Genomic DNA, 25,000 nt, shown 5'->3' with positions numbered 1-25,000 from the left:
ATATTATATCTATATATATATATATATTATATCTATATATATATATATTATATCTATATATATATTATACATATATATATATTATATCTATATATATATTATATCTATCTATATATATATTATATCTGTATAGATATATAGATATATATATCTATTATATCTATTTCTATATATATATGTGTGTGTGTGTGTGTGTGTGTGTGTGTGTGTGTGATTGTAGATATGTTGTCATGATGGTACCAGTTGTCTCCATCTTTGGTATTTAAGAAAAAGTTCTCTCCAGTTCTTTTCTTTGGTCAGCTTTAACAAGACTGTAGTTGCTACATGATACAATGAAGACTTACATTATATTTCATCCCTAAATAAATTAATTAAAATAAATTACTTAAATTGATTAAATTAATTAAATTACATTAATTAAATTGATTAAATTAAATTGATTAAATTAATTAAATTTAATAAATTAAATTAATTAAATTAAATTGATTAAATTAAATTTAATTAAATTGATTAAATTAAATTAATCGAATTAAATTGAGTAAATTAATTATTTAAATTGATAAATTAAATTGATTAAATTAAATTAATATGTTTTTGTTGTTTTCTATAAATACTTTTTTCACACGTTAAAATGAAAATAACGCATCAATTTCTGTTAGATTATGAATTAATTAAGTTTATTATGATTTTGTATCAAGTATTTTACATATATTAAAAACAGTTTATTTCTTGTAAAAATATTTGAGTGGCGATCAAAACCAAAATCTAAAGACAGTGAGTCAAGTATGATAACCATTAGGCCAGCTTGACATGATTTTTAAATAGTATTTTCAAACCAACTCATACTTAACATAAGGAAGCTGCTATATTTCACGGCCGTGTAAATCCGATAACTTTCACATACCAATTATTTTTATTTTGGATCCCTTAGCAACCTTTTTTTCTGAATGAAAACGGTTAAAAAGTTTTCCACATGTCTGAATATTCTATATACTAAATTTCAAGTCTGTAGATCAAACATTTGTTGAGTATATAGGTTAAGAAGTGTCCTCACACACACATTCTCACTTTTATAGATATATATTACATATATAAAGGGCAGTTGTGCATGCGTATGTGTGTTTGTATGGTCAGCTAAAAGTCAAAAACTACAAACACCAACAAAGTTGGTATATTCTTGTTTTTCGTTGTTATTATGTACTAATTTAGAAAGCAAACGTCGATTCATTCCACGATGAATCTATTGTATAATGAAGAGTCGAATATATATATATATATATATATATATATATATATATATATATATATATATATATATGTCCAGCTTGAAAGGAATGGTTTGTGCTGAGGAGAAAAAGAGTGAGGGAGGATAGAAGTGTAGGTAAACATTGCCAAAGAACATTGGTTTAGACACCAGGGAGTTACTTCCCTTGGGACACACACACAGAGTCCTGGCCTGGAGAAGGGAAGGTACGTTTTTCCCTTTGTGGGAACTGTGCCCACTTGAGAGACTGAGTAGAACTCTAACCACTTCTAAAGTGAGTACCGAATTATTGTTGTTCTATATTGTGATGTTACTTTATTCCTTACGTTTGTCAATTTGCAATAAATGTGAATTTATGTACTTGTGAACTATTTGTGTTTAGTAAGTATTTTTGTTTGTGACGTATTTTTGGTTTCAGTGATTCAATCAACTATGAGACACCTAATACTTACAACAGAAAGAAGCAGAACGATAGAGGTTTTAATAGAAATAAGTTACAACTTTGTCCCCGGACACTGTTGGGTAGATCTGCTAGTATATTTATATGAGAGAGAAAAAATAAGAAAAGAAATGTGCTTACCAATAGGGCTCATTGAGGGTCGTAAATCTTCAACCTAAAAAAGAAAAAGGAAGATTATATGTCATTTGTAGAATAGGTCATTTGATTAGTTTTGTCATTCAAACATTTCAAACAGTTTTATTGAATTGGTTTTTTTTTTATTAAATCTCTTGACAAACAAACAAAACGATTTTCTCCTTTTTTTTTAATTTATTTTCTTTTTTTGTTACTCTTTTCACACCAAACAAGGTGTATTGCCACTCGGAAGTAAGTGGCTATTATTTTGCGATCATGCGTAAGAAGGAGTTGTAGGAAGTTGAGTACAAGATATCTGTTTACACTACATTTAAACTTCTGCATCTTAGTACAGTCAGGGAAGCAGGAAACAGGGAGGGAATTTCAAATTCTAGTACTCCTAAGAAAGAAACTATTAGAGTAGAAAGCTTTCTGGCATCTACAGCAGTAAAGGGGTGGGATTTTGCTGCTTGTTTGGTTGGTTTGAAATATCTATGTTGTGGGGGCAGAAGTACAATGAGTTCATCAGAGCACGTTCCATGAAAATACTTGTAAAACAGGTAGAGGGATGCGACATTGCAGTGATGGGACAGAGGTCAGAGCTTGGCTGACAGTGTGGGACCTATTAGATTTGAGACTCTTTTTGAATCGTGTCTAAAAAGGGAGAAACCAGTGGCAGATGCCTGAACCCAGATTTGGCAATGATACTCCATGAATAGGTGAAAAAAAAAGAAATATGTACACAGTGAACAAGTATAAAGAGATCGCCATTAGCTCATAAATCAAATTGGTTACAACCAACTAAAAAAATGATACGAACATAAGTCAGCCATGTTAAATCTTCTTTTGCTTTTACAACATGCCTTCAATAAGTTTCCAGACTTTTTCCATCTCGGCACTTTTATTGATAGTACACACATGAAACTCTAGTCCCCTTCAAAGTAATCTCCTCCGGCTGCAATGCTCTTATTGTAACATTCCAACAACTTGTGTCCTCTATAGTATCAGATCTGACCGAATGGTTAATTGTAGGCATAGACCAATTCATACCATCTAAAAAATTCCAACAAAAACCTAACAGCCAGCCATGGTTCTTCCCAGAATGTGCTGCTGCTATCGCGCACAGAAATCACTTTTTCCATAACTACCAACGTAATAGATGCACTGAGACTAAAGCTGCCTTCAGGAATGCCAGCAACCACTGCAAAAGAGTAATAAAAAATGCAAGAGAGCTATATGCTCAGTCTGTTAAATCCAAAGTAGCTGAGCAGCGGCTTGGTTCTCACCAGTTTTGGCAAATAGCAAATAGGATCCTGAACAGAAGCGTGCGTTCTATCCCAACTTTGTTCGTATGGGCACTTTTATTGATACACACATGAAACTCTAGTCCCCTTCAAAGTAATCTTCTCCAGCTGCAATGTGTGAGCGTGTCAATGACCCTCGTTACAACTTCTTTCATCTACTCAAACGTCTCATAACGACAGCCTCTAAGGTTTTCCTTGAGCTTAGTGAATGATCAAAAACCACATAGGTCTAGATTATAGGGAGGGTGAGCAACAGTCTTGATGTTCATCCTGGTCAGTCTGTGACAAGAATGGAACACCCTTGGGACAAACTTTACACAAATCTTCCACATCTTCAGTTCCTCGTGAATAATTGTGTACAGTTCCCACACTGACATCAAACTGTGCATTTATTGTCTCTATAGACACACGACGGTCCTTATCCATGCAATTTTTTATTTGACCAATCAATGTTGGTGTTCTGACTTCCTTACTCCTGCCACACCTCTCATCATACTTCATAGACTTTCTGCCTTTCTTGAATCTCTTATACCACTCAAAATAAATGCTCAGTTCATGCAAGATGGTTCAAAATCAGTTTGAAGCATTCCATACATTTCTGTGACTTTTTTTACAAGTTTAAAACAATTTGATTGCATATTGTTCTAAAGTGTCCCTGCGTCCAGATTGCATTAATTATTTCATTAGACTTGTATCTACTCACCATTTCCACTTCATTTCCTTGGATTGGCAGAAACTCATCATGTTGCAAGCGATCTAAAAAATATCATAGAAAAGGATAAATGATGATTAATATCCCAGCAGAAATATGCAGCTTTGTTGGATGAATTATTATAACCAAAAGTTTAAAAATTAATATTCTATTATTGCTGCACGTCCAAGGATTTATGGTGAGAAAACTTTCACTTTAATCAAATAAATGAAATTTCTTTACAACTGATACAGGCCTAAGCAGGGGGTGATGTAGCAGTCTGATGATGGATATTATACTAAAATTAATGAGAAAAATTTCAATTTTAAAAGAAAATATTGAACAATTCTTTTTTTTAAATAAAATATTTGCATTTTAATGTAGTTTCTCAACAGTTTTATTCAAAATTTATATTTCTTATAATATACTAGCAAATATAATATACTAGCAAATATAATATACTAGCAAATATAATATACTAGCAAATATAATATACTAGCAAATATAATATACTAGCAAATATAATATGCTAGCAAATATAATATACTAGCAAATATAATATACTAGCAAATATAATATACTAGCAAATATAATATACTAGCAAATATAATATACTAGCAAATATAATATACTAGCAAATATAATATACTACCAAATATAATATACTACCAAATATAATATGCTACCAAATATAATATGCTACCAAATATAATATGCTACCAAATATAATATACTACCAAATATAATATGCTACCAAATATAATATACTACCAAATATAATATATTACCAAATATAATATACTACCAAAGATGCCTGTGTTTTGCGCAGGACTTTGCTGTATGCTCAACTCGCTGAATTTCATAATCTACTAAAATGATCATCTCTGAATACCAAATTAAAAAATCATCAGCATCAATGTGTGTGTGTGTGTGTGTGTGTGTGTGTGTGTGTGTGTGTGTGTGCATATATACATATATATATATATATATATATATATATATATATATATATGTATATATATATTATATTTTTTATTACCATTTTATCTGCTTAGTTACATATGTTTTGGTTACTAATTTGTATCAACAATCCAGTAACTTCATCTGATTTTACCGAAACATGTGTAACTAAGCAGATAAAACTAATAAAAAAATATATATATTTGCTATGCAATAATACTGAGTCCTTTCTTCAATAGTAAGTTATGAAAATATATATGGCAATTAAGCTACACAGTATATTCCGTGTTTCATCCCTGTGAGAATTCGTCAGGCTTATGCAAAAAGTTGTGGTTATCTCGTGTTCTTATATACGTACATGGTATTGAATTATTAAAAAAATGTAGAAAATCAGTTTTAGTAAATAACAATAACCAATGGATAAAAACAAAAATGACAAACTCTTTTGATCTGACAATGGGTTCTTTAGACTCTGCAGAGGTATCAGATCTTGTGGGATTATTCATTTTATAGACTCACAAGCATATTTGATATTACAAATATCGGCCTACATAGAGATGATGGATTAGCTATAATAAAAGATTCTAACAAAGTCAAGGGGGAAAACTTTAAGAAAATCATATACAAGGAAATGAAAAAATTAGGCCTAAAATTAGATGTACTAGCTAACATAAAAATAACACATTTCCTGGATGTCACATTAAATTTAGATAAAAATTACATATGAACCTACTTAAAAGATAACACTAATCCAATATACATAAACCCTAAATTGAATCACCCCCTCACATCAATTATAAAACAGATTCCTAACTCTATTGTAGGTAGACTCAGCAATAACTCAAGTGATGAAAATGTATTTAATAGGTCAATCAACATCTATGATACAGCTTTAAAAAATAGTGGGTACAAAAATATTAAATATAAGCAACAAAACACCAATAACTATAATAAAATTAGAAATAGAAGAAAAAGAAATATAATCTGGTATTCACCGTCATACAATCAAATGTTAACAACAAAACTTGCAAAGAAATTTCTAGACTTCATCGAAAAGCACTTCCTTGTAACCAATTCCCTACACAAAATCTTCAATAAAAGTAACCTAAAGTTATCATACAGCTGCTGCAAAAATTTAGAAATTATAATTAAAGCACATAACAAAATCTTAAATAAGAGTAATGAAACAATAATAACAAAATAAATAATAAAAAAGTAAACAGCATGACAAAAATAAAACTAACACAAAGGACAAAAATGTAACAAGTAGAAATAATAATAATAATAATAATAGTAATAATTATAATAATAATAATAATAATAATAATAAACAAAACCCAAACAACAACAACGACAACAACAACACAAATTACATTCAAGATGAGAATAATAGTCCGATCAATACAAGTAATATAAACTCCTTACCTATTATTGCTTATTCGTTTGAATTAATGGGACCTGTGGAAATTCCACAGTAGACTCTTTCATATGTAATATATTGATGTTGGCATTTTGTGGATGTTCAGTGTAAATGGAGATACCCTGGTATTATTGTAGTTCTTTTGTTAAAACTGCAAAAGTATTTATCCAGGCTAGCAGGGACGCTCGGCGTAAAATACGCTTAAATATGATATTTTAATTTATGCAGATTCCATGTATATTATTATAGAGTCAATTTTCTATCAATTCTTATATGCTATAAAGTAATGATTTCCAAATAGTTTTTAAAAAATTTTTAATATAAAAAAAATAAAAAAATAATAAAAAATTTTTTTTAAATAAAAAATATTTTTAAAAATATAAAAAAAAAAAAAAATATATATATATATATATCCATATGATTTGAGTGCATCATCTGGAATCGAAACCAAAACTAAAACTTATGTAGAATTCTTGGTAAAATTATTTATTACAAAAAATTGAAGGTCATAAAAAGTAAAGGGAAGTCACTTGGAAGAAAAAAATGTAAACGTAACACACAAAATAGCAGAGGAGGTAACTGCATAAAGTTAGTGGACTTCAAAATAATAATGATTGGACCGTGAAAATACATGTTTTATGGAATAATATGTTACTAATTTTAATATGACAAAAGATAACATTACTTTTAACTGAAATTTATCAGATAAACAGAATAAACAGGGGAGGTAACTTCAGTCTGTCTTGTTACAGTTCCCCCAAAATTGTGGCGGGCAATCAATTGTAAACTCATGAACGTACATGTTTCATGTAATAATACAATAATCTATCTATAAAAGTGAGACTGTGTGTGTGTGTGAGGATACTTCTCAACCTATATACTCAACAAATTTTTGACCTATAGACTTGAAATTTAATATATAACATATTCAGATATTTGAAAAACTGTTTTATCAGTTTTCATTGGGGGAAAAAAGGGGTTGCTAAGGAGTTAAAATTGAAAAAAATTGGTAGGTGGGAGTTGCTGGATTTTTATGTATTTGTCAACTGTTTCCCAAATGCGCATGTGTGAATGATTTACATGACAGATTCATAATGTTAAAAATAAGTAGGTTTGAAAACACATTTTAAACATTGTTTCACGCCGGCCTAATGGTTATCGTACTTGACTCACTGTCTTTAAGTTTTGGTTTCAATCTCAGCCCAAGTATTTTCATTTTTTTTTTACTTACAAGAAATGAACTGTTTAGAAACAAAACATAAAACTCACATGCACATGTCTCAGTTTCTGTATGCATTAAAATATAATATTTATGCATATTTTATGACTGGGAAATGGCAGGTGACTTGCTATAATATATATATATAAGTGAGAGTGTGTGTGTGTGTGTGTGTGTGTGTGAGAAGACATTTCTCAACCTATACACTCAGCGAATTTTTTATCTACAGACTTGAAATTTGGTATATAGGGTATTCGGACATGTGGAAAACTTTTTTAATCAGTGTTCATCCGACAAAAAGGGCTGCTTAGAGGTCAAAATTCAAAAATTGCTAATCGGATTTTTATCCGTTTGTCAACTTTTTCATGAGGTTTTAAAAACACTTTTTAAAGATCATGTCAAGCTGGTCTAATGGCTATCGTACTTGACTTGGTGCCTCTAAGTTTTGGTTTCAATCTCAGCTTGAGTATTTTTTTTTTATTTACAAGAAGTGAACTGTTTAGAAAAAACATAATACTCGTATGCACATGTGTTCGTTTTTTTTCCGTTTTCTTTTTTTTTACTTCATTTTTTTTTTTTTTAAAGGAATTTAAAATTACGTTTAATGCTGGGTAACACCAGGTATATTTCTTAGTATGTTACTAATTTCGACATGACGAGTGCGCGCAAACAGATTGTTTTAAATGTTGTTGTCTGCTCATTTTAAACCAACTTATTCATCAAAAAAGTTTTTATGTAACAATACAGTAACGTGTTAATAATAATTTCGACGTGACAATTAAGTAGAACAGAGCTTATCAACCGTTTTGGAAAACGCCCCCAGAAAACTCGGATACCTACTAACCCTAACCCTAACCTTACGACCGCTCATGCATGAATCCTTACATAATAATGTTAGTTGTAGTCATAGTACATAATTAAAATGAAAATAAATAATTGAATATTCATAATAGTTTTGTCAACATTACAGGGTATGATTCTTGAATTAATTTTTCCAATTAAAAATCAGGATAATGCAATCTATTTCTACATGAATTGTGAATCCCCAAAAAATAGGTTGAGATAGACCTCGTAATGTTACTAGAAGCTCTCAGTTTTTCACCGCCATCCCCCCAAAATGATCTCAGGGACCCCCCCCCCAAGGGACCCCCCCCCCAAGGGACCCCCCCCCCCATATGATAAATTTAGCCACCGCCCATCTGAAGTCTCGTAACGCCCCGCCCCTCACTCTTCTAGTGGATGGTACAGACCCCATTGGAAATCCTTAAGTAGATAATATTTAACTTGAAATTCATTGTTTTGATTTTCGTTATTATTTTGAACAAACACTAAAACTTTTATTAATTTAAGACCAACCTATCATCTGGTAAACTCTGTAAGGATTGTTCCCATCGTCAATGTTCCGGTCTTGAAGTAAAATAATTTCCGGGTGTTTATTCAACGCACAGCGAAGACGAGTCTTCCAAACGGGATAATCCTCTTTATCGATCCCTTCTCGGAATTTTCCGGTATGGATGGCATAATCCTGACAACAAAAAATTGCAAACACATTTATGAAAACTTACACAAAATTCAAATAAAAAAAAGCAACAAGAATTATTAGTCAAATTTAGAAACATGCTAATTGGAACGAGATACAAAGGGTCAAATTAAAGAAAAGAACTGACCCATTGCATCTTTTGATTTGATTGCATTTGGAAGCAATTTTCTAAATATTAAATTACTATTCCGGGATTCATACAAATTTTCAATGTCAATTTTCAAGGCTTTTTTAAGTTTTTTTCGATTACTATTCATTTTCAATCATTTCACTAACACCCCCTTCTCCGTAAATTGTTACACATTAGCCTCCCGGAAGATGCAGGGTTCGCGTTGCTAATAGTCAATTGTAAGATTGACTATAGAAAGTTAGATGTTTATGAAAAAAAGTTATCATTATGAAAGAACATTATTTTTATTATCGGAATGAAAATTAGATGTTTTTTTTTGTTTTTGTTTTTTTACATAGATGTCACCACTTATCAAGGCCAATAGGCCACTCAAGGATAAGGGTTAAAGAGTGTAGAGTAGTCAAAAGGACAATATAGTAATTGATAGTAATGGAAGTTCAGTAAATTTGTTAACTTAAGTGGAATGGCTCATCAGAAACTTGTTCACGTTGGACTTGAAGACAACCATATTATAGAAAGCTGGAAAGCAGGAAAACGGAAGACAATTCCACAGGCGTGCAGTTCTAAGAAAGAAGCTTTGATCATGGAATCTATGTTTAGGTTTAGGCACAGATAAAGAGTGGGGAAAATTATTGATGTTTTCAGCTAGTCTAGTGTTTCTTGTGAAAGTTTGGCGAGGGGGGACCATAGATTGAAGCTCAGTCGAACACTTTCCATGAAAATAACGATAAAGCAGAGACAAACTCGCAACATCTCTTCTGTGAGTGTTACAAGGACAAATAATGTTTATAAGTTTTGAAATGTAGTGGAGATCTTAGGAACAATAAAGAAATGAAAAGGAATGTCAAATACATAAACAATATAAGTTTTCATATTTAGGTATAAACAATAAATTTGGCCAGAGAAAACGTGACTAGGAGGTCATCTGTTAGATCTTTGTGTAGCCAAATGACATATGCAAAAAAGATTAGTTTTAATATATACAGACAAGTTAGTTAGTTGGAAGAGGGGAGTTAAAGAGGAGACGTCAGATAGTCCAGACAGTACTTAGAAGTCAGGAAAAGAGTTAGTTTCTCTTATGACACTAGGAAGCGGTCCAAATTAGCCAAAATGTGAACAGAACATTGAAATCTCTAAGGATGTCCTGTCGGAAGCAGAGAATGTTATACGTAAATATATATATAATATGCAATAACCCTTATCCCTGAGTGGCTTCCGGGCCTTGATAAGTGGTGATCACTGTGTAAAAAAAAAAAAAAACTATTGTGTCATGTCATCTTTGAATAACCAGATATGTTTATTTTCAAACTTTATCTCTCCCAGAACTAAAAGTCGCAGAACGGCACTAGAGGCCTCAAATGATTGAATTTTTTATGGACTAAAATAGTTTTTAAGGGGTACTTCTGGGCCTTGATAAGTGGTGACCACCGTGTAAAAAAAAAAAATGGGTTAAAATAGTTTTTAAGGGGTACTTCTGGGCCTTGATAAGTGGTGACCACCGTGTAAAAAAAAAAAAAAAGGGGGTTAAAATAATTTTTAAGGGGTCAAAAATGAAAAAAAGAATTATACATTGTGTACATCGATCTTAGTTTATTTCTAATTTTTAATTTAAATTAATCGCTGGAAAAATGGATCATTCTACTGCTCCACTAGATATCTCACTGCTGACGCAATTCTCTATCTGTATAAGAGTCAAGTATGTCCTAGGATGGAGTACTGTTGGCATATCTGTGCAGGAGCTGCTAAAAGCACTTTATCCTGCCTTGACAGAGTTCAAAATAGACTTTGTAGTCTAGTGGGGGTTGCCTTTTTCCCTTCCCTGCAACCTTTTTCCCACGGAAGAGATGTTGCGAGTCTTTGTTTTATCGTTGTTTTCATGGCAAGTGCTCATCTGAGCTCCAATTCATGGTTCCCCCTTCGCCAAACTTTTACGAAAAACACTCATCTAGCAGAAACCACTATCAATATTTACCTCACTCTTTATCCATGCCTAAACCTAAACGTAGATTCCATGAACAAAGCTTCTTTCTTAAAACTGCACACCTGTGGAACTCTTCTGTTTGCCTGCTTTCCAGTTGACTACAATATGGTCGTCTTCAAGTTCAACATAAACAAATTCTTGATGAACCGTTCCCTTAAGTAATCCAATTTACCAAATTTCCACCAGAACAAGAACAATGTTTTTTTTTTTATTTCATAAGAGTAATAGCAAAACTTACGCGGAAAAGTGCAGAACCATCACGGACCCATCCTGTTGTTCCATTCCGTTTCCATGGAATCTGGAAGATTTTCTTCTCCCTGTTAATCCAATATAAACCATTTATTTGTCCAGATTCTATTTTACTTTCCAGCCAAGGCTTCAGACGTTGACGGCCTTCACTCATGATGATTCTTGAACTGAAAATATTTCAAAATATTTTGAGAACTTGAATGCCTACTCGACACTCGAATGTCTAACGGGTTCGTCAGAACAACCCGGCATGAGCATACTTTTCCCTACAAGAAAGCGTTGACCAAATTGAATAGCAATTGTCTGATATAAGGTGTTCGTCAGGACAAGCTGGCATAAGGATACAAGAAAACTTTGACCAAATATTCAAAATAGCATAGTACACAAATAAGATCTTTTCACAATGGCTAACCCATAATGGCTTTTATGAGGAACTAGCAGGGGTGCTGGCGTTGCTTGGGTGTTTGGAGGTGTGTGTGGGGGTAGATAACAAAAAAAAAAAAAGTTTTGATAACTAGGTAGGTAGGTAGGTAGGTAGCTAGTTAGCTAGGTAGGTAGGTAGGAACCTGCTCGGCCAGCAAGGGAGAGTAACAGAAAAACGTTTGAATTTATTTAAGGATTAAAAACACGTGTGTAAAATTAATGAAGTCAAATAGAAATCCTGCAGTTAACTTTTACTGCGACACAGTTTTTTGGGGGTTCGTTTACCCAACTTTGGCTGGTTTTGTTTACCCAAGATGTTGGTGGTGGTGGTGGTGGCGACCAGTGCCCTATAAAAAGGGGATTGTCCAAATTGAATAGCAATTGTCTGATATAAGGTGTTCGTCAGGACAAGCTGGCATAAGGACACAAGAAAACTTTGACCAAATATTCAAAATAGCATAGTACACAAATAAGATCTCTTCACAATGGCTAACTCACACAGGCTTTTACGATGAATGGTGCACCTTTTCCAAGTGATGTTACCTTAAGTAACAGCACGAAGCTGGATACTCCACCAGACAAGAAAAATTCTTGTCCTGGAATCCAGTAAATCCAAGAGACTCCAAAAAATCTAAATAATAAAATATTTAAATGGCCAATTGGAGAGGAGAAAATTATGTGCCTCCTCTAAAAAATATATATGAAATAAAGTGATTTTTAGATTGTAAATTGCTTCAGCCATTTCCGGGACTGACTCCATATAACTCCCCTCTCTAAAAAATATATATGAAATAAAGTGATTTTTAGATTGTAAACTTCTTCAGCCATTTCTGTGACTGACTCCATATACCCCCCTCTCTAAAAAATACATATGAAAAAAAAGTGATTTTTAGATCGTAAACTGCTTCAGCCATTTCTGGGACTGACTCCATATAAACCCACTCTCTTAAAAAAATATATGAAATAAAGTGATTTTTAGATCGTAAACTGCTTCAGCCATTTCTGGGACTGACTCCATATAACCCCCCTCTCTAAAAAATATATATGAAATAAAGTGATTTTTAGATCGTAAACTGCTTCAGCCATTTCCGGGACTGACTCCATATAGATCCCCCATAAAAAATATATATGAAATTAAATTTTTAGAATAAAAACACCAGAGAGGAATGAGATAAGTAGTAAATTTTGTATTAATAAAAAAAAAAAAAAAAAAAGTAATTGTGGCTTGGTAGACCAACACAAAACCTACCTTAAAAAATTTATTTTCTAGACGTTTTCAGGTATGATGGAGACGAATATCGCATTTAAAATTTGGGCCGGCAACTAGTTTTCATGGTACTGAAAAGATACCTTTCCGAATGTTTAATATAGAAATATAACGCAGCAGCCATACTTGTTCAAAACAGAAGCGACATAATGACTTTTTAAAAAAATGAAATCGTTTTTTATTTATTTTTTTTTAAATATATGCGCGCTTGTTGCACATACAACAATGGCCACCACTAATAACATAAAATATTGCATCTAAATTTTCAGGAAATAAGTTTTCTGACTATTAAGCAATGTGATTCTTAATGTTATAAGTGGTGGCCATGGTTGTACGCACGTATGCGGCAAAAATATGTGCGCTTGCAGAAAATTTAAATGCGATATTCGTTTTCAGCATACCCAAAAACCTGGAAAAATGTTAAAGTGGAAACCAAGTAAAATTTTACAAATATGGACAAGTATGGCCGCCACGTTATATTACTGAAATCTGAGGAAAAAGTATCTTTTCAGTATCTTGAAAACTGGTTGCCGACCCTAATTTTAAATGCGATATTCGTTTTCAGCACACCCCAAACCCTCTAAAGCAAGTTTTTTAAGGTAGGTTTTGTGTTGGTCTACCATGCCACAATTACCTAATAATCTTTTATTTTACTAGAATTTCAGCCCGGCGTTGCCCGGGTGTTTGGGGTGTATGTTGAGCAAAAAAAAAAGGTAAATTTTTTAAACTTTGACTCCTATTATGATCCCTTTACATTTATTGTTTTGGGCTTAAATCAAATTAAAATGTTTGATCCATGTCCAAGGAACCTATATCTAAAATTTCAAGTGTTTAGACTCAAAATTGTTGGAGGAGTTTGGTAAAGTTCTGAAAGGTCAAATCGTTGAACTTTGACCCCTTAACAGCCACATTTCTGGCCGAAAACCGATCACAAAGATTTTTCCCAAATCTCAGTACCCTGTATATCAAATTTCGAGTCTGTAGACTAAAAATTGACAGAGTTATTGCCTAGGAAAATGTAGACAGACAGACACGTCCACTTTTATATATATATATATATATATATATATATATATATATATAGATAGATAGATAGATAGATAGATTTTTTACATTTACAAGCTACAAAGAAGTTTCCGCGTTTCATCCCCCGTGAGGATTCTTCAGGCTAGTGCGTAAAATTTTGTGTAGCTTAATTGCCATATATATTTTTAAAATTTACTATCTAGTTCGCTGCTCGGTAAAAACGTCACCGGAAAAATGTCACAGTAAAAATTGCACCGGTAAAAGACATAGAACAATTTGAATTACGAAATAAACGATATAAAGCAGGTCTATATATTTTATTTCTTAATTTAATAATACTGAATGATTTTTTTTATTCTTCTTTTCCTCCGCCCACCTTTCTCTTTCTTTCTTTTTTTTTTTTCCAATTTCTCTTCTTTCCCCTCCTCTTTCTTTCATGTCTATAATCATCTTTACTTTTTAACTTTAAAGCAACTGGCATCCCAATTATAGTGTTAAAAAAGCTTCAACCAGAACTTGCTCCCATACTTACGAAACTGTTTAAGAGTTGCCTTAAGGAGAAGTTCTTTCCGACTCCCTGGAAAACCTCATCAGTATGCCCTGTATTTAAGAATTCAGGTGATAAGTCATCTCCCTCTCAGTACAGACCAATAAGTCTCCTGTATGTCATGAGTAAGTTGCTGGAATCCATATTAAATAGAGAAATAGTAAACCACCTCAGCAGAAACAACCTTCTTACTGACACACAATATGGTTTCCGCTCTGCAAATCTACAGCAGATGTGCTGACGGTTATATCTCACAGGATTAGTGAATCTCTTGACAAAGGCTTCCTTTCTAGGGAAATTGCTCTTGACATATACAAAGGCCTTCGACAAGGTATGGCATAAGGGCCTACTTCACAAGATTTCCAGCTACGGTATAACTGGAAATGTTTTCTCAATCATTAAATCATTTCTCTCTGATAGGCTCATAAGAGTAGTGGTCGATGGACAAAAATCAGAGGCCTGCAGTATTAATGCTGGAGTCCCTCAGGGGTCAATCCTGGGCCCAACTCTCTTTCTGATCTACATCAATGATCTCCCAAAACACATACTTAAATCATTCGTTGACATCTATGTTGATGACACGACCATCTACGGCAACACATCAAAGGCTGTAAATGACAAAGTTCTCTCTGATTCTCTCTCCTCTGATCTCGAGCGCGTGGTTCAGTGGGGGAAGACGTGGCTGGTTACCTTTAATGCATCTAAAACCAAACTCCTGTCTTTACATCATCAACGCTCTGATCCCCATCTGGCATCAATTGAAATGGATGGCTCTCGTCTAGGGGAAGCCCCATGTTTTGACAAGCTTCTGGGTTTGTCCTTTACTCCTGATCTGAAATGGAACACGTACATCAAGTCTGTTGCCAAGGTCGCTGGAAAGATGGTAGGATCCTTCTACCGCTCCAGAAGATATCTCACTACTGATGCAATTCTCTATCTATATAAAAGCTAAGTACGTCCAAGGATGAAATACTGCTGCCATATCTGGGCAGGAGCTGCTAAAAACAGCCTATTCTGCCTTGACAGAGTACAAAATAGACTTTCTGGCTTAGTGAGGGATGCCCTTTTCTCTACCCTGCAACCTCTCTTCCACAGAAGAGACGTTGCGAGCCTATCTTTGTTTTATCGTTATTTCCATGGCAGGTGCTCATCTGAACTCCAATCTCTATTCTCCCCTCGCCAATCTTTCACGAAAAATACCCGTCTAGCTGAATCCACTGTGAAAAATTTTCCCCACTCTTTATCTGTGCCTAAATCAAAATGTAGATTCCATGAACAAAGCTTCTTTCTTAGAACTGCACGCCTGTGGAACTCTGTTCCGTCTGCCTGTTTCCCACCTGACTACAACCTGGATGTCTTCAAGTCCAACGTAAACAAATTCCTAAATAACCGCCCCCTTAAGTAAACACTTCATTAATTAAATCTACACACTAACGTACTGTACTTGAAATAACCCTTATCCCTGAGTAGCTTCCGGGCCTTGATAAGTGGTGACCACCGTGTAAAAAAAAACAAAAAAAAAACTTTTTACTCCCTAAAATATTTATAATCTTCCATTGGTTTGGGTTTCCAGTGATCACGTATGTCTACTTGTTTTTTTTTCTATTTAATACAAAATATCTGATGAATCAAGGTGGACGATTTGCCTATGTCAGCTGAAACAAACTGTAATGTTCTGTATTTACTAAAGGGTACTTGTACACTTTAATCAAGGCATTAAAAAATGAAAATATCGAAAAAAGTTTAAATTGTACGTATCTGTTATGGAATGAAGTTCTTGGAAAAAACAAAATTTCACTTAATTTCATCAAGTAATCTTTTTTTTTTTTTTTTTTTTTACAGCGAAAAAAAACAACAATTTCTTATGATACCGAGCAAAAGTTTCGATTTTTCGCAAAAGCTAATAATAAAGTTCATTTTTTCATTTTTTTTCATAATTTAGGACGCTAATTATGCTGCCAGTTAGTTTACACGAGCGGTTTACAAAAATATACTTTGGTTTTTGGTTCTTTTTTTTTTAAGGTTGGTATTCAATTATAGAACCTGTATAGTTTTTAACATGTGCTTCTGTAGTTTAATTAACCATTTTTCGGTAAGTAACGTGCCGACATTAACCGAGCAGAAGAATCGTTTAATATTTCACAAAAATTCTGTTTACATTGAGGGCGGTGAAAGGGGCGAGTGGTGTTGTTGTTGTGTCAAAGCCGCTCCTCCAATGTAAACAGAATTTTTGTGAAATATTAAACTGCAAAAGCACCTGTTAACAACTATACAATTCTATAATGAAAAAAAAGAACGAAAAACAAAAGTATGTTTTTGTAAACGTACTGACAGTATAATTAGCGTCCTAAATTATGAGATGAAAAAATAAACGAATCTCTGAGTAAAAAAAAAAACAAAAAAACGCGCCGGTTTTCGGGGATGCTGAAAACGAATATCACAGTTAAATTTGTTTTATGATATGAAGAAATTACTAGGTGGCCAGAAAGTGGGTGATCAATTTAAGTTAAATTTATATAGGAAAGTGATCCCCCACTTTAGGAAAAGTAATTTCTTCATATCATGAAAACTACTTATCTGCCCCAAATTGAAATGTGATATTCGTTTTCAGCACCACCGAAAACTTATAAAGTCGTCATTTTAAAGTTTTGGGGGAGTTGGAAAGAAACTGGACATTGACCAAATACCTTAGTTTTTTTACATTAAAATATTACAATATTTTTTGGTTTGTCGAATTGTGATTCAAACTTACCTCCGAAATTATAAATTTCTTTTTTCTTTTTTTTTTTTTTTTAAATATTAAACTTTCCTTTTTTTCTTCTCCTTCGTGTGAAGACGACTTAATAGACGGCTTCTCGCGAGCAAAATGAATTCTGAATGTTTTTAATAACGAAATTCTTAGAAATGGTGATTCATTCTTATTTTACCGGGAAAAACCAGCTTTTCACTTTCACTTTCTGAAAATAAACTCATGAACGACAAAAAAAAAAAAGATCAACTCGACCTATTTGTTTAGATACGTCCTCGCATTTCTAGGTATTATTATACAAACACCGTGACAGCGTTAGGGTTAGGATTAGGGTTAGGGTTAGGGTTAGGGTTTAGGGTTAGGGTTTAGGGTTAGGGTTAGGGTTAGGTTTAGGGTTAGGGTTAGGGTTAGGGTTAGGGTTGGGGTTAGTGTTAGGGTTAGGGTTAATTCGCTGTCACGGTGTTTGTATAGTTTTACCCATTTCTATGGCAAAAAAAAAAAAAAAAAAAAAAGATGTCTATTGGTCGGTCACTCTCCGCTTTAAAATAACATTTTTATTTCATGCATCCAAACATTTTCATTAGAGACTCTGTCTGTCGGTATCGACATTTTGTTTTCGTTAGTCTGTCATAATTCAGTTTTAGATGTTACGTTCTTTGGTCTGTCACACTTAGGATTTAAGGCAATCACGAAGAAAGACCTGTTTATATATGGGACGTAACTCGACTTTTACTAAGAACATTCGAGTAAATGTCAGACAATTGGGTGAGTTTATCGCCAAAAATGAAGACGCCATTTTTTTCGGACACCTGTCGTTAAAATAAGTGGGAGATATCCGTATTTTAAACTATGACCAAAGTAAGAAATAACAAAAAAAAAAAAAAAAATACAAAATCGTTTTATTAAAATTACATTTTCTGGTATTTTTTTAGATTAAGTCCAAGGGTCAACTCCACAATTTTCTTTTATATAACAACTTTAACAGGTTTTCCACTATGCTGACTACGAAAATTGCATTGAAATTTTGCAGAAATAATTAGTTATTGAGATATAAAAAGTTGTATTATGCATTGTATTTTTTGGCGGCCATCTTTTTTTTAAGCGCTGCGCTGCATTTGCAATGTCAGTTAGAGATGAGCAGATTTGTTTATGGCGCGCGCACGCGCGTAAAATGGCCGCCAAATAATAGAATGCATAATACAACTTTTTATATTTCAATAACTGCTTATTTCTGCAAAATTCAATGCGATTTTCGTATTCAGCATAGTCGAAACTCTATAGAGTCGTCATTTAAAAGAAAATTGTTGAGGTGGACCTAATCTGAAAATTTACCCGTTTTCTTACGCAGACTTTTCAATAAATGTCTTTAAATTATATTTTGATACATTTTTATACAATAAATATTTTGGTTTACAAACGGCGCTCGCGCAGTTTAAATAATTATGAATATGTCATTTTCATTTTCTGTGTTTAATAAAGATGTACGTTTCATGCAGTTTTCCCGTTTAATTAATTCGATTAAATCGAAACATGTTCTCTTTCACTTTATTTACGTTTTTTCATAGCTCTTTCCGGCAATAATTAATATCTAGTTTCATTTTTGCGTTATTTATTTCCTACTTTGGCCATAGTTTTAAATACTGATTTCTCCCTCTGATTCTGATGACAGGTGCCCGAAAAAAATGACGTCTCTATTTTCGCCGGTAAACTGTAGAAGTGCCGAAAATTGTAAAAAAAAAAAAAATTAATAAAAAACAACAAAATTATCTATCTAAAACAAAAAAATGTTTTTTTAACTACTTTATTTTGTTAAATCCAAAAATTTAGTACTGTAGCGAGCTGCTACTACAACGAGACTAGGCTGTATTCTCACCTTAGTTCTCTCTTTCTCCCTACTCTTTTCTCTTTTCCTTCCTTTCTTCTTATACGTCATCAGAGGTTCCAGCCAATGAAAAGCGAGAACGGTCTACGTGGGACATTCGAGTGAAGGAAACGTCCTTACTTCCGCGGCCCCCATTAAAACCCCATTAAAACACTCTTTTGATGGGATGTCTCCTAACGGCTTCGGCTGCATGGAGACAGGGTAGTACCAGTCAAGGATTCGTCACTTGACACTCAGCCCAACAGGTGAGGGGCCGGGAACCGGCCCAGCACCTGTTGGACTGAGGTACACCGCCTGGGTAATACCTAGGAGGTCCACCCTCCCAGGCCATGCCACCGGGCTTTCCGGTGGGGCAAGTTTATTGCTTGCTGCCTGAGGCGCCCCGATCGGGGAATGCCGACGGGGTTACTCAGGCAATTTTTACAATTGCAGGAGTGCCCCTCCTTTAGGGGAGCCTGCGGGGTTCCCACTTTCCGGCCTTGTGCCACATTTTGCTGAGGTGGGCAGCAAATAAATATCTACTTCCGCGGCGACTAGAGACAGAACACACGCCTCACTCCTCAACTCCCGTTAGGTAGCCAAGAGGAGCATTGAACATTAATACAGACTTTACAAAATGCACTGTCTTTCTTTGTAACCCGAGTTTTGGGAAAACACACATATATATTGGATATATAAAACCTCATGAATTCATAACAAAGTCGCGTTACACGTCCTCATTTTTATAAGAAGACAATGTCTTCTTTTACCAGTATTTCTTTCTATTTCAGCGCTCCAGTTCTCCCTGTTATCGGAGGCGCCCCGAAGTGGGGAGCCTACTGAAATGGTGACCTCTAATTAGTACCCATGTTAATGTATGGTAATAATGCCATAGTACACAAAGTTAAGACGCCGGAACGTGACACTGTTTAGCTAAAATATGAAACAGAACGAGTCACTAAAAATGAAACGAAATACGAAACTATATGGAAATAATTTATTTCTAAAGTTATCTTAGTTTTAACACTTTTTTTTTATCATGAAATAACAAAAAATAAGCCACTTGTACACTAGTAGAACGAAATTTTGGAAATCGTAAAACAGAATTTCACATGAAAACAATGGTATCTTCGTATTCCTCATATTTTTAAAATGATTATATCCAAAAATTACAAAAATCGATAAGGTAGAAAATTATTTATTAAAGAAAATAAAAAAATAGAATTTGATGAAAACGATCGTAAAACACAGGAGAGTTCAAAAGGGAGGTAATTTTCCATTTTGATTGAAACAAGATGGCCGTAAGTTTTCACCTTCTAACACGAATAAAGTTGCTTTTTTTAATAATTCAGTAATATTCAGGTAATTTCGTTGCATAATTTGGAAGCTAACATTGTAATTTATTAGAATTGACGAAAACATTTTTTTTTTAAATCAGTAAAAACCATTGTTTTTATCTGAAAACTCCATTTATCAACTACAGAATTTTGTCCTAATAGTGTACAAGCGCCAAAAGAAAAAATAAACTTTGATTTCGATTTCGTAATTCAGCTGAAGCTACTTTGTTTTATGATACACTAGCCTGGGTGTCGGGCGTTACCCAGGTGTTTGGAGGTGTGTGTTGAGCAAAAAAAAAAAAAAAAAAAGTAGTAGTAGGCAGGCAGGCTTGAACCCGTGATATGAAGGTGGAAGAGAAAGTGGAAAAAAACCTGACGTCTTACCACTACTCCATGACGTGACCAGACAAGCAGCAAAGTCCCACCCCTACACAGTTGAAATCCCTAGATGTAAGAAAGCCTTTTACTCTAATAGCTTCTTCCCCAGAACTGCAAGACTTTGGAATTCCCTTCCAGGTTCCTGCTTCCCCAACTGTACTGACATGCAGAAGTTCGTGTAATATGAACAAATACCTTGCTGCTAAACTCCCTACATAGTACCCCTGCAACTTAGGTCCCTGATAGTAGCCCCCTACATCAAAGTGGCAACGTGCCTTGTTTGGGGTGAAAATGTAATTAAAAAAAAAATTTTAAGTTTGGAATGTCAAAATTAAGTAAAGTCATCCCAACCAATACGATGACTTGTAAAAATGACAACACAAAAAAAAACGACCTTCTTTGTAGAAAAGTGCCCAGTTGAGGGTGAAGGGATTAATGCTTTGGGCCAATTTTCCGATATTTGTGGCCCAAAGGGTTGAGCTTCAAAACAATATGGATCTCGTGAAAATCCATCACCTCTGTCAAAAGCTTTAGGCAAACATACACACATACATTTAAACAGACGAATGAGATTTATATTATAGACTAGCGGGGGTACCTGGCATTGCCTGGGTAGAGGATATTGGCACAAGGACAAAGCAATGTTAAAAATGGCTTCCTTTTCCTCGCTAACCATTAGGCCAAAATGGACATTGAATTTAATAAGGTGGTAATTAACTTAAGAATCATAAGAGTCGCCACACATGTGCAGAAATGAACGTTGCTTTTAAAACTGACTGAGGGTCAGGTAAGCTTGGCGCTTTGTCGGTATTTATTTGTTTTCTCATGAAAACAAAATGTGCCACAATTTGCTTAAAAATGAAATTTTCTCAGAATAGAAAAGTTTCCCCCGCCATTGATCAAGAACTAATCTCCTTTTTGGTGCAGTGCCGGCCACCACCAGGCCGTCAAGGTGTTGTTTGTGTTTGAATAGTTTTGCTTTATACGAAAAAGACAAACAGCCAACACAACGGGACGGAGGGAATTTTTAAAACTCAATCAAAAAAAAGATAGAGACGGTATCCGTTTGTGAATCCGAGATATTATGATCTAGAAAGTATAAGAAAAGTTCTCCCGGAATCTAACTGATGCGACAACCCCGATCCAAAAAGCCTTTCGCGAACATACACAAACGCATGCACCCATTTTGCCTTTTATATATTTTTTTGTTGTTTCATAATATTTTTTTATTGTTTAATAATATTTTTTTATTGTTTAATAATATTTTTTATTTTTTCGTAATATTTTTTATTGTTTAATAATATTGTTTTATTGTTTAATAATATTTTTTTATTTTTCATAATATTTTTTATTGTTTCATAATATTTTTTTATTGTTTAATAATATTTTTTTATTTTTCATAATATTTTTTTATTGTTTCATAATATTTTTTATTGTTTCATAATATTTTTTTATTGTTTAATAATATTTTTTTATTGTTTCATAACATTTTTTTATTTTTTCATAACATTTTTTTATTGTTTAATAATATTTTTTTATTGTTTAATAATATTTTTTTATTGTTTCATAATATTTTTTATTGTTTAATAATATTTTTTTATTGTTTAATAATATTTTTTTATTTTTCATAATATTTTTTTATTGTTTAATAATATTTTTTTATAGTTTAATAATATTTTTTTATTTTTCATAATATTTTTTTATTGTTTAATAATATTTTTTTATTGTTTCATAACATTTTTTATTTTTTCATAACATTTTTTTATTGTTTAATAATATTTTTTATTGTTTAATAATATTTTTTTATTGTTTCATAATATTTTTTATTGTTTAATAATATTTTTTATTGTTTCATAATATTTTTTTATTGTTTAATAATATTTTTTATTGTTTAATAATATTTTTTTATGGTAATGAGCAGTTCTTGAATCAACCTCTGTTTGTGTTCGAGCAATATGGAGTCCAATAATTTCTATGTAATGTCAATTATCCTTTTCTAAGCCCCTCCCATGTAAGGAGCATGGGGGGGGGGGTTGAACAACTAGGTGCAGCCTTGTTCCTCCAAATACCTTTGGATGGTGTTAAACTTCAGGTTGGATTCTATACCTAGCTCCCTGCAGACTTCTATGAAGTTGGTACCGTGATCAGAGCGTATGTTCTTAGCTGGTCCCCTGATAGAGAAAAAACGCTTGAGTGCCTTTATGAAACTCCGGGTGTCCAATGACTTGATCACTTCGATGTGGACACCTCTGGAACCCATGTATATGAACATCACTTGTTCGGCGTGCAGAAATATTGGAAATTTATCAATGTTTCTGGGTTTTGAATGCTTAAAGAGTTGTCTCCCTTTGACGCTTATTTCCAGTGATGTAAGGACTTAGGTAACTTGGAGTTGCCTTTCCTTATCTGTTAAGTGATGACGTGTGCTTTTGGGGGTTGGGTGACTTGAAGTTGTCTACTCTTTAACTGTATATATATATATATATATATATATATATATATATATATATATATATATATATATATATAGGCACTATGTGACATGTTTTTCTCTTCATCTGTGTGTAAAAAGGTTAAAAAATGTTACGTTGTTAATTAATTTGTTTCCTTTTGTCATCATCAATATAGCTTCCAGTATGAAGTTATTTAAGGAAGAAAGATACGTTTTCTTTATTTACATCATAATTAATTTAACAAAGGTTATTAATTAACCCAATAAGAAATTATGCAGGGCCCAAAAACGTCCAGGCCAATGCTGGTAAAAGGCTAAAGAGGTGATTGGCAGGAATGTCAGCCATCTTCTGAATTTTGGTAGGGTCCTGCAGTTTTCGGCATGTAATGCAGTGGCTGATGGATTTGGTCACTCACCAAAAATCCAAAATTCAGCTGCGCAAATGGCCCCTTTAGTGGTGTTTAATTTGCGCATGGTAGTGTCACACAAGCAGCAACTCCAAATGGTGTTTCCCAAGAATGATGATGGGATGCTTTTCATCTGAAGGGATTTCTGCTCTGGTTAAGTGTCCTTCAACTCGCTGTAGTCATCCAAGAAGGGGCTGAGACTTTTGAGGGGGCTGTCATTGGAAGGTTCTCTCTTGTCTCTTATTCGTGTTAGATTATAAACAATGGAGTACTCACACATAGCTTGGATGATCACGTTCTTTACCCACATGAGTTCCTCAACAGTATGTGCTTGTTGCCACTTGGTGCCCCTATTTTAGATTATTTAAAAAAAAGCGAAATTCAAAAAAAGGCTAAACTACTTTTTAAAAAGGCTAAACTACTTTTTAAAAAGGCTAAACTACTTTTAAAAAAGGCTAAACTACTTTTAAAAAAGGCTAAATTTGTGAAATTTAAAACATCAAGTTGTTCTAAAATTTACTAGAATGTTAGAAACTGAGCAACCCCTAAAAATATTTAAATATTGATTTTTGTATTACTTTTGTTTATAATCGATAATCATCCGCCGAAAAAAGATGAAAAAAAAAAAGACAAAAATTTTAAAAATATAGATGGGGGCAAAGTTCGTCAGGTCCACCGTCGGATTAATCTAAATAATATAAACTCGCCACAAATATTAAAAGTGACTGTACAAGGAACGTTTCAGTTGTGCGTACAGCTGTTGTCTACACCCACGCAATTTCTGTGCACAAAACTAAAACTTGTCTTGTTTCGCCGACGTAGCTGGAAGAACCTCACGCGACAAACATGTTCTTTTTTTCATCCAATGAGATTGCGAAGAAACTGAATTTCAAAAATATTTTTTTCCAACAGCTTATCAAAAAGGCACGCGCACCAAAACCAATCAGTCGCAGTAAAAGCCAGTATGCCGTAAAAACCAGAGAGACTCCGTTAGGTCTGACGTAAAACAACTAACCTCGTTTTGCACGCGTCATGCATCTAAATTCTCCACATGGAAGAACCAGATCAGAGCGGGAATTAATATTTTCCCTTTTCTCCTTTTTATTACACTTCTTTCATTCCAGTTTTATCCGACTGTAATTAAGAGAAAATATACGAAGTCTTGCGACCATACAAGAAGTTACAAACATTAACTTTATTGCCAAAATATTCCTTTCCTAA

At 33.4% G+C, this 25,000-nt stretch overlaps 1 protein-coding gene across 2 annotated transcripts in view; it reads right to left on the bottom strand.

Annotated features, from left to right (window-relative positions):
- Positions 1-17,533, bottom strand: part of LOC145279424 (uncharacterized) — an 85,996-nt gene extending 68,463 nt beyond the window's left edge. The window contains exons 1-5 of one of the 2 annotated variants that reach the window (XM_080130724.1): positions 17,348-17,533; positions 11,322-11,499; positions 8,789-8,957; positions 3,846-3,898; positions 1,845-1,878 (exon numbers count right to left, since the gene is read on the bottom strand). In XM_080130724.1, the coding sequence (XP_079986850.1) occupies positions 1,845-1,878; positions 3,846-3,898; positions 8,789-8,957; positions 11,322-11,486 (421 nt within the window). In that variant the 5' untranslated portion in view covers positions 11,487-11,499; positions 17,348-17,533. The remainder of the gene's footprint in view (positions 1-1,844; positions 1,879-3,845; positions 3,899-8,788; positions 8,958-11,321; positions 11,500-17,347) is intronic. The other variant, XM_080130725.1, reaches the window with a different exon arrangement.
- Between the last annotated feature and the right edge of the window lie 7,467 nt (positions 17,534-25,000).

Source organism: Euprymna scolopes, chromosome 1 (assembly GCF_053919585.1).
Source record: "Euprymna scolopes isolate OS-2025 chromosome 1, ASM5391958v1, whole genome shotgun sequence".
In the NCBI taxonomy this organism is placed as follows: domain Eukaryota; kingdom Metazoa; phylum Mollusca; class Cephalopoda; order Sepiida; family Sepiolidae; genus Euprymna; species Euprymna scolopes.
The sequence above is the reverse complement of the archived record's forward strand: the minus strand, read 5'-3'. Positions and strand labels throughout refer to the sequence as shown.